Genomic DNA, 15481 nt, shown 5'->3' with positions numbered 1-15481 from the left:
CAGCGGACGTTTTAATTAGTCAGTGAATTCACATAATACCTGGTCATTGCAAAGCAGTTCAACTTTCTCTTCGGCCAAGGAACTGTTATCCTGGTCCTCAACACCAGGAGAGACGGCCACTGATCCGGTGTCGGAGCCTAGCACCTTCTCATACACGTGCTCGGCCACTTTGTGCATTTGGATGAAATCGTTCGCTATCAGTCGATCTCTGTAACAACACAAATTATGCAAACTCCCAATTATTGGTTTTAATATATCTACTCAATATTTAAATTCAAATTCAAAGTATTTATTGCACATTGACATTTGAATAATTATATAAGTAATACAAACATGTACATGATCAAGTTTTTTAAAAGTACAACTAAAATACAAGTGTTGCAGTATGTACTGCATGTATTGTCTATATTGTATTATGTCTAAAGAATAACAAATCATCCTTATTTTACATAGACTGAAGTGATAATATGGTGTAATAATGAATAATTGCATGGGTTGGGATTTTAAAATTGATTAGTAATATTATTTGAAAAATCTTTCTGCATTTCTTTTACACTGTAATAAGCTTTTTCTATGAGGAGGTTTTGTAACAGGTCAAATTACGACATTTGAATATTCGCGGGGAATTGGCAGACTGTGACGTCAATGAATCGGCAGACTGTGACATCAGTGAATCACATGTTGTCGGAATTGAGATTTATTTAATAACGAAGACATTTATTGAACTTTATACGGGAAAAGATTTGATTAATTAAAATGAAGTAAACATAACCAAAATTCTTGTTTTACAAAAACATTAAATAGAATTACGCAGAAGAGCCAATTGTGGTATGAATGACTTGTAAATTTATGACGTCATAAAGCACATGTTGCTAAAAATTTAAATAAAAAGCTTTGAAAAATTAATAAAAAGAAAATAGAAATACTTAAATTGATTAATTATAGTAAACGTGATAAATTTCGACAATTATAAGAAAGAATTAAATTAAATTTATTCGTGAAGACGCTGATTTGACCGAGAGAAGTGATGAGTGTTGTTTTGAATCAGTATCCGTCGTATTATACGGAGATTCGTTCTTCTACCATCAGACTCGAAGCAAGGAGGTTGTGTTAGTTCTCCTGGGAAAGTAATGATCTGTTGTATAGTATATTGAAATTTAATCAAGGATGGGATATTGTTTAGACTTTTAAAATTATCAAAGCACTGCAAGGTGAGTGAGTTTATAATATTGTTGAGAGTGTGACATTTAATAAACTAATCTCGTGGTCACTTGCTTTGACTTTCTTTAAATATCCCTTTTACAAAAAGTGTGGAGTGATGTTAAATTTTGTAATTATTACTTAATATATTTTGGAACCCTGACATACACACAGACTTGTCTCTGGTGATAACACCAGAGACATTCAAATCTAATAATTTTTGAGTAATACGAGGAAATACAGCTAGCATTGGGCAAGATGGCGACCGATACTATGATGAACAACATGGTATAACAACGTGCCACTGGTGACAAGGCGCGTACAACTACATGGTGAGTGAATAATTCTAAAGAACTGACTTTCAGCAAATTATCGTAACCAACGTGGGAGTGACACATAGCAAATTGGTGTTATAACCTGGGACTCTCATCAAATTTACACTCGCATCAAATTTGACCTACATCAATAGGCGCAGCAACGAGGGGTCCTCATCAAAATTGACATCTCATCAAATTTGGCTTACATCAAATGGCGCACCAACTGGAGGGCTCGAACTTCCACAACTAATTTAAGTAGGTTAGTGGTAGCATATTTTAGACTAAGTGAAAATTACTGTTTTTATATAATTGTAAATTGTATTTTCAGGTGTGTGTCTAGAAGAAGTATGACAAATTATTATTAGTCTATAAGTTTGATAACTTTGAACAACCTAGTTATAATATAAATTGGTAAAATTTTCCTGGTAGGCTAATAAAACAAAAATAAGGCCTAAATTAAATTTTCAAATTAAACATAGGCTACATAATGAAAAGATGGATAAAAATAATGAGGAGTTAAAGAAAAATAATGAGGAATTAAGGAAGGACTTGAATGAAAAGATAGATAAAAATAATGAAAAGATGGATAAAAATAATGAGGGATTAAGGGATCTAAATTATAAAATAGAGCAGAATAATGAGGAACTAAAAAAGGAAATTCAAAGAAGTAATGAACTGTTAAAACGAGACATGGAACAGATGAGAGGTGAGTTAAACAATAAAATAGTAGAGACAACGGAGGTTATGAGAGTAGAGATAAATAAAGACTTAAAATACTTTAAATAAAGACTTAAAGAACTTGGAGGAGGGGGTCAGACTTGAAATAAACGAACAAGCTGAGAAAAACAAAGGTGAGAGGAATAAACTTAAAAGTCAGGTTAGAGGAGAGGTTACTACGGAGATAAAGAAATTAAAAGATAAAAGAGAAGAAGATATGAGGGAAATTGAGAAAAGGTTTGTACACATTGAGGATGATAAAAAGAAAATAGATCAAAGATTAGAAAAGATAAATAAGAGATTTAAAACAAGACTAGATGAATTAAATGGTAGAGTAGATAGGGACAGAAACTAACTTAGAACTTGACCAGGATACAGAAAATAGTAAGGCTACTAGGGATGTAGAAAAACAAGTCAGTAACGGGCAGTAGTTTACAGGAAATAGAGGACATGGGAAATAGAGTAGAAAAATCCCTGAATAAGAGATTGGATGAAACTCTAGGGAAATTAGAAAACAAACAAACACAACTAGAAAATATGATGAGAAATCAAAGCATGGTGGGCATGAGAATAAGCCAACCAGCAAACACAGAAATATTCTTATTGGAATTTGATCCAATAAAAAATAATGTACATCCTATGGAATTTTTGGAAGCTTGTAAAAAATATATAGAGAAAAATGGAGAAGGATGGGACTTCCAGGTATTGATAATCTTAAAATATATGAAAAATGAAGCAGGAAAGTGGGGGCGACAGCATATAAATAATTGGAAAAACTTTGAACAATTTTATAGGAGTTTTAAAGGGAAATATTGGTCCATAGGGGAACAGAAAAAAATTGAAAAAGAACTAATGGGTAACGGTACATACAGGGTTGGATTTGATAATCTAGTAACCTATGTATTGGAATTTTATAATAAAAGCCAGTATTTGGAAACTAGAATTGACATGGGAACATTCCTAGCATATATAAGCAAACATGTTCCTAGAACCATAAGTAGTGCAATTGCTGCAGCCCAAAATGTTGAAAGATCAGAAGATCTAGAAAACCTGTTGAATCAACTTAATATACTGAATAGTGACACATATAGAAGTTATGACAGATCATTTGATATGAGAAATGAGACAACACTCAATAAAAATGTAAATCAATACAAGAATTTAGGACATAGAGATACACCATATAGAGGGACACAAGTTAGAGGGAATATTAGAGGAAATAATTTGACTAGAGTAGGCTCATACTACAATAGGAACACATATAATAGGGAGAGACTAGAGTTTGAGAATGATAGGAGAAGACAAAGCAATAATAGGGGTAGAGATACAAATGATTATGGAAAGGAGAAAGAAAGGTATGAAAACAACGAAACGAGGCATCAGAGAGATCAATATGAATATACAAGGGGAAGAGGAAGTATGAGAGGTAATAGATGACTAGAGGAAAACAGGATAGAAAACAAATGGGTAGGACAGGCTAGAATGAAGGAAACGATTGAGAAAAAGGAACCTAATTTTTGAGGGATACCAAATGATAGGAGATTCTCAACTTAGGAGATTTGGGGAGAAAATAATGAATTTAAGAGGTGAATATAGAGAGAAAGGAGGAAAGAGAATTAACTTATGCATAGGAGGTCAGACAATTCAACAGTTGACCAGAGAGCTAAAACATACAAATAATTTAGAAAAACAGCTAATAGTAATGATAGGTACAAATGATTTATTAAGGGATAAAGAAGTAAAAAATATTTGTAATGATTATGATAAACTAGTAGAGGTTTTACTGGAGAAAGCTGATAAAATAATCTTGGTAACCATTCCACCCATACCAAAGTTAGGTGAGAATGACATATATCATTTAAATAAACTTGAAAGAATAAATGAACATATAAAAAGTAAAGAAAATAATGAAAAAGTTACAGTTTTAGAAGTGGCAGAGAAGTATTATGATAACTATAATAGTACAGACTGTAATGTGAAATTATATGAAAAGGAAATATTCTATAAAGGAAAATGGTGTGAAGATTTAATACATCTGAATAAAGAGGGTCTAACAATTCTAGCAAATGAGCTTAGAAAACTGATAAGATCAGATAAGAAAAAATTTCGGACTAAGACTAGGGGTGAATACAGCTTTTATACCAGAAAATGACATCTTTGATGAATTGACCAATGAAGATAATTATAATAAAATTCCCATAAAACCAGTAGCAGAAGCACTACCTGAGATACTTGGAAAAATAAATAAAGAGGAGTATCACATGATAATAGATTCAGGAAGCCAGGTGACAATAATGTCAGAAAAGTATTATAATGAGATAAAAGAAAGAAGTGTACTTGAAATTTTAGAGCTGCCGGTAACAAATTTAAGTATAATAGGAGTAACAGGTATTAGAAGTAAAAAGATTGATAAACAGGTCATGATAGAGGTGGAAATAGAAAATAAATTATTTCAAATAAATTTTCTAGTAGTTAAAGCAGTGAACTTGGGAATAATACTAGGATGTGACTTCTTAAGAGAACACAATGCAAAAATTGACTTTGAACATGGTAAGATAAAGTTGGAGGTAGATAAAGAAGTATTAAATGTTGAATTTACTGAATCAAACAGTGAATCAGAGGATATAGTCAATGGTATAAAGTTAATTAGGTGCAATTACATAAATACATTAGTAAGTGAAGATGAGCTGAAAAATTCTTGGAACAACATAGAATTTCTATGTAAAACACATACAGAAAATATGAAGGACAAAGTTAATGATGAGAAGGATAAACAGGTTTTAGAAATATTAGAACATTGTGAAGTAAAGGAAAATGAAGATTTAAATAAATTAAAAAGTATACTGATGAAAAATAAAGATATTTTTTCAGATGAACCAGGTTGTATAAAGAATTATGAGGCCAAATTAAATATAACAAATGAAAAGCCATTTGTAGGGAGATCCTATCCAATACCTTATTCAAAGAGGGAAGGTGTAAGAAAGGAAATAGAAAATATGTTAAAAGGAGACATAATAGAGGAGTCTGATAGTCCATATTCTAACCCATTGGTGTGTGTAGTTAAAAAGGATCTGTCATTGAGAATATGTCTAGATAGCAGGAATTTGAATCAACACATAATACCAGATAGGGAATCACCAATAAACATAGATGATGTATTGAAAAAGTTTATAGGAGTCAAATATATGACATCATTAGATTTATCACAGGGATTTCTACAAACACAATTAAGTAAAGAGTCCAGAAAATATGTAGCGTTTGTCTTCGAGGGAGGAATTTACAATATAAAAGACTACCATATGGTTTGAATGTTAGTACTGCGTTGTTCATTAAAGGGTTAAACAAAGTATTAGGTCATGACTTGACAGAATTTGTAACTACATATTATGTGGATGATATATTAATCACTTCAAACACATATGAAGAACATTTAAAACATGTAGAACAGGTCTTAAGTAGATTAAAAGAAGGAGGAATAACAGTCAAATTAAAAAAATCACAATTTTTAAGAAAAGAGATAAATTATTTAGGATACATTATTTCAGCTGAAGGAATTAAAATGGATAAAAATAAAATTGAACAGATAGTGAATTTTAAGCGACCTACAAACATAAAAGAACTACAAATGTTTAATGGATTATGTTTGTATTATGCAAAGTTTCAAAGACATTATGGCAATTTAATAGGACAGTTAAATCATTTATTGAGTAATAAAATAGAATGGAAGTGGACAGAAAAAGAAGAAAAGGCATTTGGACAAATTAAAACGGAATTTTTAAATGCAGTCATTTTAAAACATCCAGATTTTATCAAACCATTTTATTTAAATACAGATGCAAGTGACCTTAACATTAGTGGAATATTATACCAGTTAGATGAAATCAATGAGGAACAGGTGATATCATTTTATAGCAAGGCTTTAACACAAGCGCAAAAATTTTACACGATCACAGAAAAGGAACTGTTAGCTGTAGTATTAACTTGTAAAAAATTTAGATCATATTTAATAGGACATCCCAGAGTGATAGTGAGAACAGATCATAAAGCATTGACATTCTTAAAAAGTTGTAAATTAACAAATGGTAGATTGTTGAGATGGGCTTTAGCATTACAAGAGTTTAATCTTGAAATAGAATTTGTTAAAGGGAAAGAGAACATTCCAGCAGACATACTGTCAAGGATTACACAGAAGGATAGTCAAAATTCAGTAGAAAAATACAGTATCAAGGTTTTGTACAACAAAATTGATTTAGGTTTTAAAGATAGTGAGATAAAGGAAATATTAAAGAATCTAGATAAAAAACAAGAACAGGATGAGTATTTGAGAAATATAAAAAAATATCTTAAATGACAGCGAAGGAGTTCATTATGGAAAAATAAATAAAATATTTATGGAGTATAGAGGGATAATTTTTAAGAGAAAGGATGAAAATAGTGATGTATGGAAAGTATGTATTCCAGAAGGTATTAAAAAGGATTTAGTTAATTTTACACATTTAAAATATGGACATTTAGGAGGTCATAAAATATTTAATATACTTAAAGAGTATTGTATTTTTAAGAATATGGAAAGAAGTGTTAAAGAACAGTTAAAAAAGTGTATATTGTGCCAAAAGAGTAAACATGGGAATGTAAGACAAGAAGGTAGACAAATGAATATAATATCTCAGAATGTACTAGACTTGGTGTCAATAGATTTGATAGGTCCATTACCAAAGGGAAGAGGAAATGTACAATACACATTAACAATGGTAGATGTTTTTTCAAAATTTGTGAAATTATATGCCATAAAGAAACCAAACAGTAGAAGTGTATTAAGTAAAGTAACTAAAGTGACTTTATAACCTCAAGTAGGAAAAATGAAAGCAATAGTCAGCGACAACGGTCCATGTTTTAATTCAAATTTGTGGAACACAACTCTTAATAACTTAGATATTAAAGTTTATCACCCACAAAGTTCAATAGTGGAAAGGACAAATAAAGAAGTAAATAAAATTTGTAGGATATTGTCATAAAAGACATACTCAATGGCCTGACATTCTGTTATTTGCTGAACATGTGTTAAACAATTCAGTACAGGACACCATTGAAGCAATACCATATGAAGTAATGTTTGGAAGAAGATCTGATAATTTTCTAAGTAAAATAATTAAGTTTCCAATTGAATGTAAATTTAATCATTTGAATAAAATTAGAATGGTAAGGGAAAACTTAATAAGTAAGGCAGAAATAAGGAATAAAAGACACGATGAGAAATTAAATCCAATTAAGTATAGAATAGGTGACAAAGTATTAGTAAAAAACCATATTTTATCAAATGCATTAGATAAGAAGATTAAAAAATATTTCTTACTTTATGAAGGACCATATGTAATCGCAGGCATTAAAAGAGAAAATGCATATGCATTAACCAGACTAGACAATAATGAATTCTTTGGGATCCGTAATGTAAGGGAACTAAAGAGATTCATAGAATAAGAGTATGAAAACTCTTTAAGTGTGAATGACCATACTGATGCTGAATGAGACCATTTTATTTAAGAAATTTTTAAAACATGGTCTATAAACTGGCTTGTGTGGATGGATGAATGTACAGAGAAGCACATAAAAAAACAATACATGTTTATGAAATAAAACTTGTGACCTTCTTTTTAATGAAATGTGCCAATAAAAGAATAACCCCTCTAATTATATAAATATTTTTTTTTACCTGTCAAAATTTAACCTTGAGGGAAATAAGCCAGTTTTTCTTTCAAAATATTGTAGGCTCCCATGTAGTCAGCCTATGCCCCGTCATAATAATGACAAATAAACCTTTTCAAAAAACGGGCTGACATAAAAATATCTGACCTTAACGGTCAGATAAAACAATAAAAAGTATAAAATTCATTTGAACCAAAAAACTGACAATTAGTCAGATTAGTATAGGGTTGTATAAATATTTAGAATAAGATGTGACAAGGATAATGTAATATAGTAGATAGTATATGTAATATGTTTCCAGTAGGAGATGACAATATAAGGATATTACAATATTGTTTATCAGTAAGAATATATTTAGGATTTGTACAAAGTATTTGTGTATTATTATAACTTGTGAGTGTATAATCTGATAGAGTTAACTTGTATTAAACATTGTGTTATGTGAAATGGACACGTTAAACATTATATTCAAAACATATAGAGGTTACAAGTATTCAATTTAAAATATTTAAAACTTTAGTACTATTCTTATATATATATATATATATATATATATATATATATATATATATATATATATATATATATATTCATTGATATTTGTATTAATTGTATTGATTTATATGTACATTGTAATTTGTGTAATCATTTAATATTAATTATAATTTGTGTAGCTGATTAATATATATTCATTGATATTTGTATTATTGTATTGATTTATATGTACACTATAATTTGTGTAATCATTTAATATTAATTATAATTTGTGTGAACATTTAATACATTGTAATTTGTATAATATGATCGTAAGCTTTGCTTTGATATTTTACTTTCTTTTAAATGAATACTTTTAAACAAAATTATCAAGAAATTTAAATAATAGCGTAATTGGACAAAAATTTAAAAGATTTAATTGGAGGAGAAATATAAATTGATAACAAATATATGATCAATTTATATTTGGGGGTTGTGTAACAGGTCAAATTACGACATTTGAATATTCGCGGGGAATTGGCAGACTGTGACGTCAATGAATCGGCAGACTGTGACATCAGTGAATCACATGTTGTCGGAATTGAGATTTATTTAATAACGAAGACATTTATTGAACTTTATACGGGAAAAGATTTGATTAATTAAAATGAAGTAAACATAACCAAAATTCGTGTTTTACAAAAACATTAAATAGAATTACACAGAAGAGCCAATTGTGGTATGAATGACTTGTAAATTTATGACGTCATAAAGCACATGTTGCTAAAAATTTAAATAAAAAGCTTTGAAAAATTAATAAAAAGAAAATAGAAATACTTAAATTGATTAATTATAGTAAACGTGATAAATTTCGACAATTATAAGAAAGAATTAAATTAAATTTATTCGTGAAGACGCTGATTTGAACGAGAGAAGTGATGAGTGTTGTTTTGAATCAGTATCCGTCGTATTATACGGAGATTCCTTCTTCTACCATCAGACTCGAAGCAAGGAGGTTGTGTTAGTTCTCCTGGGAAAGTAATGATCTGTTGTATAGTATATTGAAATTTAATCAAGGATGGGATATTGTTTAGACTTTTAAAATTATCAAAGCACTGCAAGGTGAGTGAGTTTATAATATTGTTGAGAGTGTGACATTTAATAAACTAATCTCGTGGTCACTTGCTTTGACTTTCTTTAAATATCCCTTTTACAAAAAGTGTGGAGTGATGTTAAATTTTGTAATTATTACTTAATATATTTTGGAACCCTGACATACACACAGACTTGTCTCTGGTGATAACACCAGAGACATTCAAATCTAATAATTTTTGAGTAATACGAGGAAATACAGCTAGCATTGGGCAAGATGGCGACCGATACTATGATGAACAACATGGTATAACAACGTGCCACTGGTGACAAGGCGCGTACAACTACATGGTGAGTGAATAATTCTAAAGAACTGACTTTCAGCAAATTATCGTAACCAACGTGGGAGTGACACATAGCAAATTGGTGTTATAACCTGGGACTCTCATCAAATTTACACTCGCATCAAATTTGACCTACATCAATAGGCGCAGCAACGAGGGGTCCTCATCAAAATTGACATCTCATCAAATTTGGCTTACATCAGTTTTTAATACTATTTTGAAAATTATTATTTTTAAGCTCTTTTAGTGATAAAGGTAAACAATTATATAACCGAATTCCCCATATATAGTGGACTTTTTACAAATAAAAAGTGTTATGAATTGGAAAGGCAAGAAGATTTCTGCTTCTAGTATTATGTTTATGCTGATTTTTGTATTGGCCAAAAGTGTTTGGATTTTTATTGACTAAGTTCAACAATTCAAAAGTATATAAACCTGGTAGTGTGAGTATTTTAGATTTTAGTGTGAAATAGCGGTTGGCAGCTCTCTCTAAAGTTTGCACCAACCATTGCTCTCAGAACAGTTTTTTTGGGCAATGAATGATTTTTCAAAATCAGGAGATGAAGCCCAGAGTACAATACCGTGTTTCAGAATATTGTACACAGGCATAGTATACAATTTTACAAGTAGAAATAGATACTGAATTTGCTAATATTTTCATTGCAAAACGAAAAGAGCTTAGTTTGTTTACTAGATAATTATCATGAAATTTCCAGTTTAAATTTTTAGCAATTTTCAGTCCTAAAAATGTATGAGAAACAATTTAAATACATAAAAACCATTCAAAAAGGTAGCAGTACCTACCTCTTTGAGTTTTTGACCCCAGACGGTAAAGGAATTAGGTAAAAAGGAATTTTATTGAACTTTGGCATATTCTTCTCGACAATGATGTCAACAACCCAAGAAGGAACAGTTTCACTCAACAGCCCACTTTCCGTCTCGCCACCTGCATCTCGGACTAGAAGGCGGTACAAAGTCCGACCGCCAACTTCACTGCAACACAAACATTATATGTGCGTTAATTATGAAAAAAAAATTTCACTTTCCCTTCAGCCAAAGAAAGGTTGTTCATGTCCTTGACACCGTGGGAGACAGCCAAAGAGCTGATAAATTTACAAAACCTAAATAGCCCAACATTACTACATTTGTTGATCTTTTTTTATGCATGGTTTGGAAAAATACAAACATGAGGGGTGTACTCAAAAAATTCCCAAAGTAACACTGTGGTGAGCGGAGCTTATCTGGAACCTATTTCTCCCTATGGTAAGTTCTGTAATTTGTTACAAATCTGGTTAATAGGAAACTACATCTAATTCCGTAGCTATCTACAAGACCATCCACCCATGTTTTGAAAAGTAATTATTTTTCTATTCTTTAATCCATGATCAACAAAATGATTTTTTTGCTAAACTCTACCAACATTAATGCAATATGAATGGTTGTACCGATAAAAAAAATTTTATTTGGATTCTGATAGCAGTACTAAATTGTGGTCTCGATTCTCGGTTCTGAAATCGATACAGATTCCTGTGTTATCTGCAACTAAGAATATAATAAAAAATGTTATCACATTTGAAACCTAGCTCCGAACAATAACTGAAAACTACCTTTTTTACAAAGAGTACAATCCTTATACTTGGATTATAGAACTTAATAGTAAGTACAATTATTGAAAACTCGCTAAAAATGTTTCAGACGTGGTACGATCCACCATCTTTGACTCCAATTAAACAGATGTTTTCAAAACACAATGTATTTGTTAGTACGTCTATTTTTTAAATGGCATGATAATGTTACATTATAAATATTAATACTATGATTAATTGTAACAAGTATTGTGATTGTAATTATTTATTATGATAAAAGGAAACTTTAGATAATACCATTACAAAAAATAAATATTCACAACCGAATTTATCAGTTAAATTCTTTTGGCAATTAACAAATTAAGCTTTTCAATCTAAGAATTAATGAAAGTGACAGAGATAAGTACGTAAACCATTACCATTAATTACTATAATTTGTCTTACTGCTACTCACCTAAATATTAATGGTGTGTGTCCAGGAACTTTGAAATACTCATTCCCAAACCTGGCCTGTGGGGTTACCGAATCACCCCCCTGTATATCAGTCTCTTCATCCACATGCACTGTAGTCCACCAGTTCTCCAACAAGGCTTTCAGTAGCAGATTCCCGTAGTTAACTAAAACATCAATTTCAATTATAAACACTCTTTTTGTCATTATATAAATGAAAAAATAATTTTTGGCTATATACACAAAGTAAATTAGGAATCCAGAGATCACATTTTTTTCTCTTCTATTTATAGCAGTGGTAGATGTAATACTAATGACTAGAAAAGGGAATTACAGAAAAAAAACGAAAATTTTCCCCAAAAAACATACATTTTACACTTTGTCGTACATAACATTACCTGTACATTCTTCTACCTCTATTATCCTCCAATAATGCTTCAACTGAACATTTCAATATTTTGGAAATCTATCAGAATGTAATACAATAATCTTTATCCATACTGTCCAATTTCACTAAAACAATTTTCAAAGATAGTGTTTAAGATAGACTAATAATTTCTATACAAATACATTTGTGCATTAAACTTTACTCTTTCAGACTGCTGAACAAAAAAAATACCATAATCACATTAGAGAAGTTGCGTATTTAGAGAAGGAAATGTAAATTTGGATATTCCCAAAATACTTCAGCAATGTATCTAATTGGGCAAGGATAGTTTGCAAGTTGGTTGACGGATATATCACAAGAACAAGGAAAACCGTAGTAAACCAGTGTAAGAAACTCCAGTATACTTCACAATTAAATCTTTACGTAACATTTTAATCTTTTTCATACTGATATGTTGATCCAATTTAGTATGGGATCAACTTTTAACCCGAGAACTTTGAGCCATAAATATCTGAGAGGACGAATGGCCAGCAATCCTAATTGCTACACAGATTAAGACAATTTATCTGAAATCCAATTTCAATAGTAGGATAAAATTAATACATTGCTCTTCAGTTTCACAGCCGATACCAATGAAACAATGTTACAAAAGGTATAACACCAATACACAGATGTTATACCTTATGAACATATAACGATATAGCAAATGTCTGAAATCCTGTTATCCTTTCAGTCCTTCCATCATCAATAACAAACTTTAAACAAAGAATTGATGCCAACGGTCTAAACCATGACAAAAATCAAGTTAAATTTTGCTGAAAAAGAAGTGTGAGTAATCGTTATTTGGGAAATATAGATTGTCCACAGGCTAAATGTCCAAATACATATTCTGATAAACGTAACTTAACTAGGATGAGACAAGATTAGTAAATAGAAAAAACAAGTAAAGAATCTGCATTTTGTGGTCAATTCTGGAAATGGGAATTTCAAATTCCTTTTCTACTAACTAAGTGTAATATAAGTGCTATTCTATTCCACTGGTGATTTCATTACTCTTTCGATTCGAAAATTTCCAATTGTGCTTTTTATACAGTTGCTTACCAAACACCATTTGGTAATTTGGAAACAACCTTGACGTGTGAATCATCTCTTTCTGGTGTACGTTAAATTTTTCCAGTGGGCTGTTGTAATGAGTGATAACCAGAATTAAACATAAAATGTACATACTTATGGGTTCTAAACATTGTGTTAAATTAAAAAATCACCTTTCTGATCGACTATTTCGTTAGCAGCAATACCAGCTTCTTTAGATGACACCCACGCTGAAAAGCAATCATTCTCATCTTGGCCAAGGTGGATTGTGAGCATCTGGAGATCAAAATATAATGTTAATACCTATAAAAATAATTTACAGAAAACAATATTTTACATTAAATATAAAATTTTTAAAACTGTAATGGAGTAATCAGTAATCAGCATCCTTTATTAACATTATCTTGTAGATACAGTAATGGCATCAATTTATAGAATACTGAGATTAAGAAAAAGATATTTCAAGATGGTATTTTTAAAATGTCTTGGTCAATTTTCTTCCTCTGCAGGAACTCATCAAGGTTATAGAATGGACTGTTGATCAGCCACTCAGTCAATTCTTGAATGTTCAAGAAGTTGTTCTTGTGTTAAACAAGATTGATTTATGTACCAATGTCTTGGCCTCTAGTTTGATCCCACCAGCTACATATAAATATCTCTCTATTATAAATCCACGAGATTATGCTTACAAAAGTTTCTCTGCAACTGTACTTTGATTTTAGTCCATGTAAGATTCTTTAGCAGCAAAAGGATACAGTGCAGGTTTCCTGCTAAGGTTCCTCCTCACGACACAGTGCCATATCGTATGCAAAACTAAAAAAATACATGGTAAGCAACTTCTGCAGTTACCTGGTCACTGCTTAATGCGTTTTAACGCACACAAGGACGTGTTCATTTTGCTGGTAGGTTTATCAATCTGATTGACGGCATGTCTTCGTCAACGATGACTCCTAAGAAAGTTGTGTTTTCTACCATTTTTATTTTCACCACAGGTGAAGCTGGAACTGAGTCTCTTCAGCAAATGCAGTAAAAGTACTCGTTGAATAAAGAATTGTAAAATTGTCACTTCTGCAAAGGTTACATACTTCATTTGGAGTTATATACACGATCACAATCCTGTAACTCCATGGGAATAGCAGTTAACGTTATCTTTGGAATGACGCAATTCATACCGAGACTTCACATGTGACAAAGAGTTCTCTATCCGGAATGCTCTTTTGATGAAATAGGAGTCCTCAATAACACATCTGAAACATCTGATCCAACAGCTTGAAACCTAATTGAACGTTTGTATTGATAATGTTTGCAGTTGATTGTAAACATTGATCAATATGACAATAGTATATCAGCCCCATGAATCAATATTGTTTTGATTCACCTGGTGTCAACAAGTATGAAAATCAAAACCTTGAATCTATAGTATGTCTATTCAGTCCAGATAATTCTCACTTACCCCAGTTTTTAAATCAACATTAAACCAGTTCGGTACATACACCATCCTGAACCTGGCTTTTACTTCTTCATCAAAATTAACTTGACCTAGATCTTCTACTTTACAGGCCTGCAACAAATAAAGCAACATTATGTACTCCATCATCACAACATTAGTATCCCACTTCAAGTTAGTATCCAGCAAGTTAAAACAGTATAGTTATTAAGTGTTACTAAAATCCTGTATGCATGTTACAATGCAATAATGTGTTTTATTGTGACCACTTAACAAAAATAAACACAAATTCAAGAATTGTATTATTTTTACCTTAAGAACATCATAAATGGCAACATTGTTCTCGGTGTCTTGTGTGAGAATGTGCCTTTTGTCATTCAGTATGTGGAACCTCCGAATAGCAGGGCCACCTTTGATGGTCATTTCTGGTTTCACATTTACTGGTTTCAGCCCATTCATACATTCACCCTCATCGCCTGAACCCACTCCTGCATCACCTATCCAATCTCTTTTAGGAACTGCCTGTAACATTTATACACAAATTTCATGAACAATTCAAAATATAAATTACAACTTTGAAATGTGAAAGTATAAATATACAATTCATAATTAAACTCTTTTGGGAATATACAAAAAAAACAGAATTTTTCATGTTATATTTTATAATATAA

General features: G+C 30.9%; 1 protein-coding gene across 2 annotated transcripts in view; it reads right to left on the bottom strand.

Annotated features, from left to right (window-relative positions):
• LOC124361887 (WD repeat-containing protein 48) overlaps positions 1–15481 on the bottom strand; it is a 30247-nt gene continuing 14766 nt past the window's right edge. For both annotated transcript variants that reach the window (XM_046815938.1, XM_046815937.1), the window contains 6 exons: positions 15123–15332; positions 14817–14924; positions 13537–13639; positions 11888–12050; positions 10652–10840; positions 1–208 (listed from right to left, as the gene is read on the bottom strand). In XM_046815938.1, coding sequence (XP_046671894.1) covers positions 16–208; positions 10652–10840; positions 11888–12050; positions 13537–13639; positions 14817–14924; positions 15123–15332 — 966 coding nt within the window. In that variant the 3' untranslated portion in view covers positions 1–15. The remainder of the gene's footprint in view (positions 209–10651; positions 10841–11887; positions 12051–13536; positions 13640–14816; positions 14925–15122; positions 15333–15481) is intronic.

Source organism: Homalodisca vitripennis, chromosome 5, assembly GCF_021130785.1.
Source record: "Homalodisca vitripennis isolate AUS2020 chromosome 5, UT_GWSS_2.1, whole genome shotgun sequence".
Classification (NCBI taxonomy): domain Eukaryota; kingdom Metazoa; phylum Arthropoda; class Insecta; order Hemiptera; family Cicadellidae; genus Homalodisca; species Homalodisca vitripennis.
The sequence above is the reverse complement of the archived record's forward strand: the minus strand, read 5'-3'. Positions and strand labels throughout refer to the sequence as shown.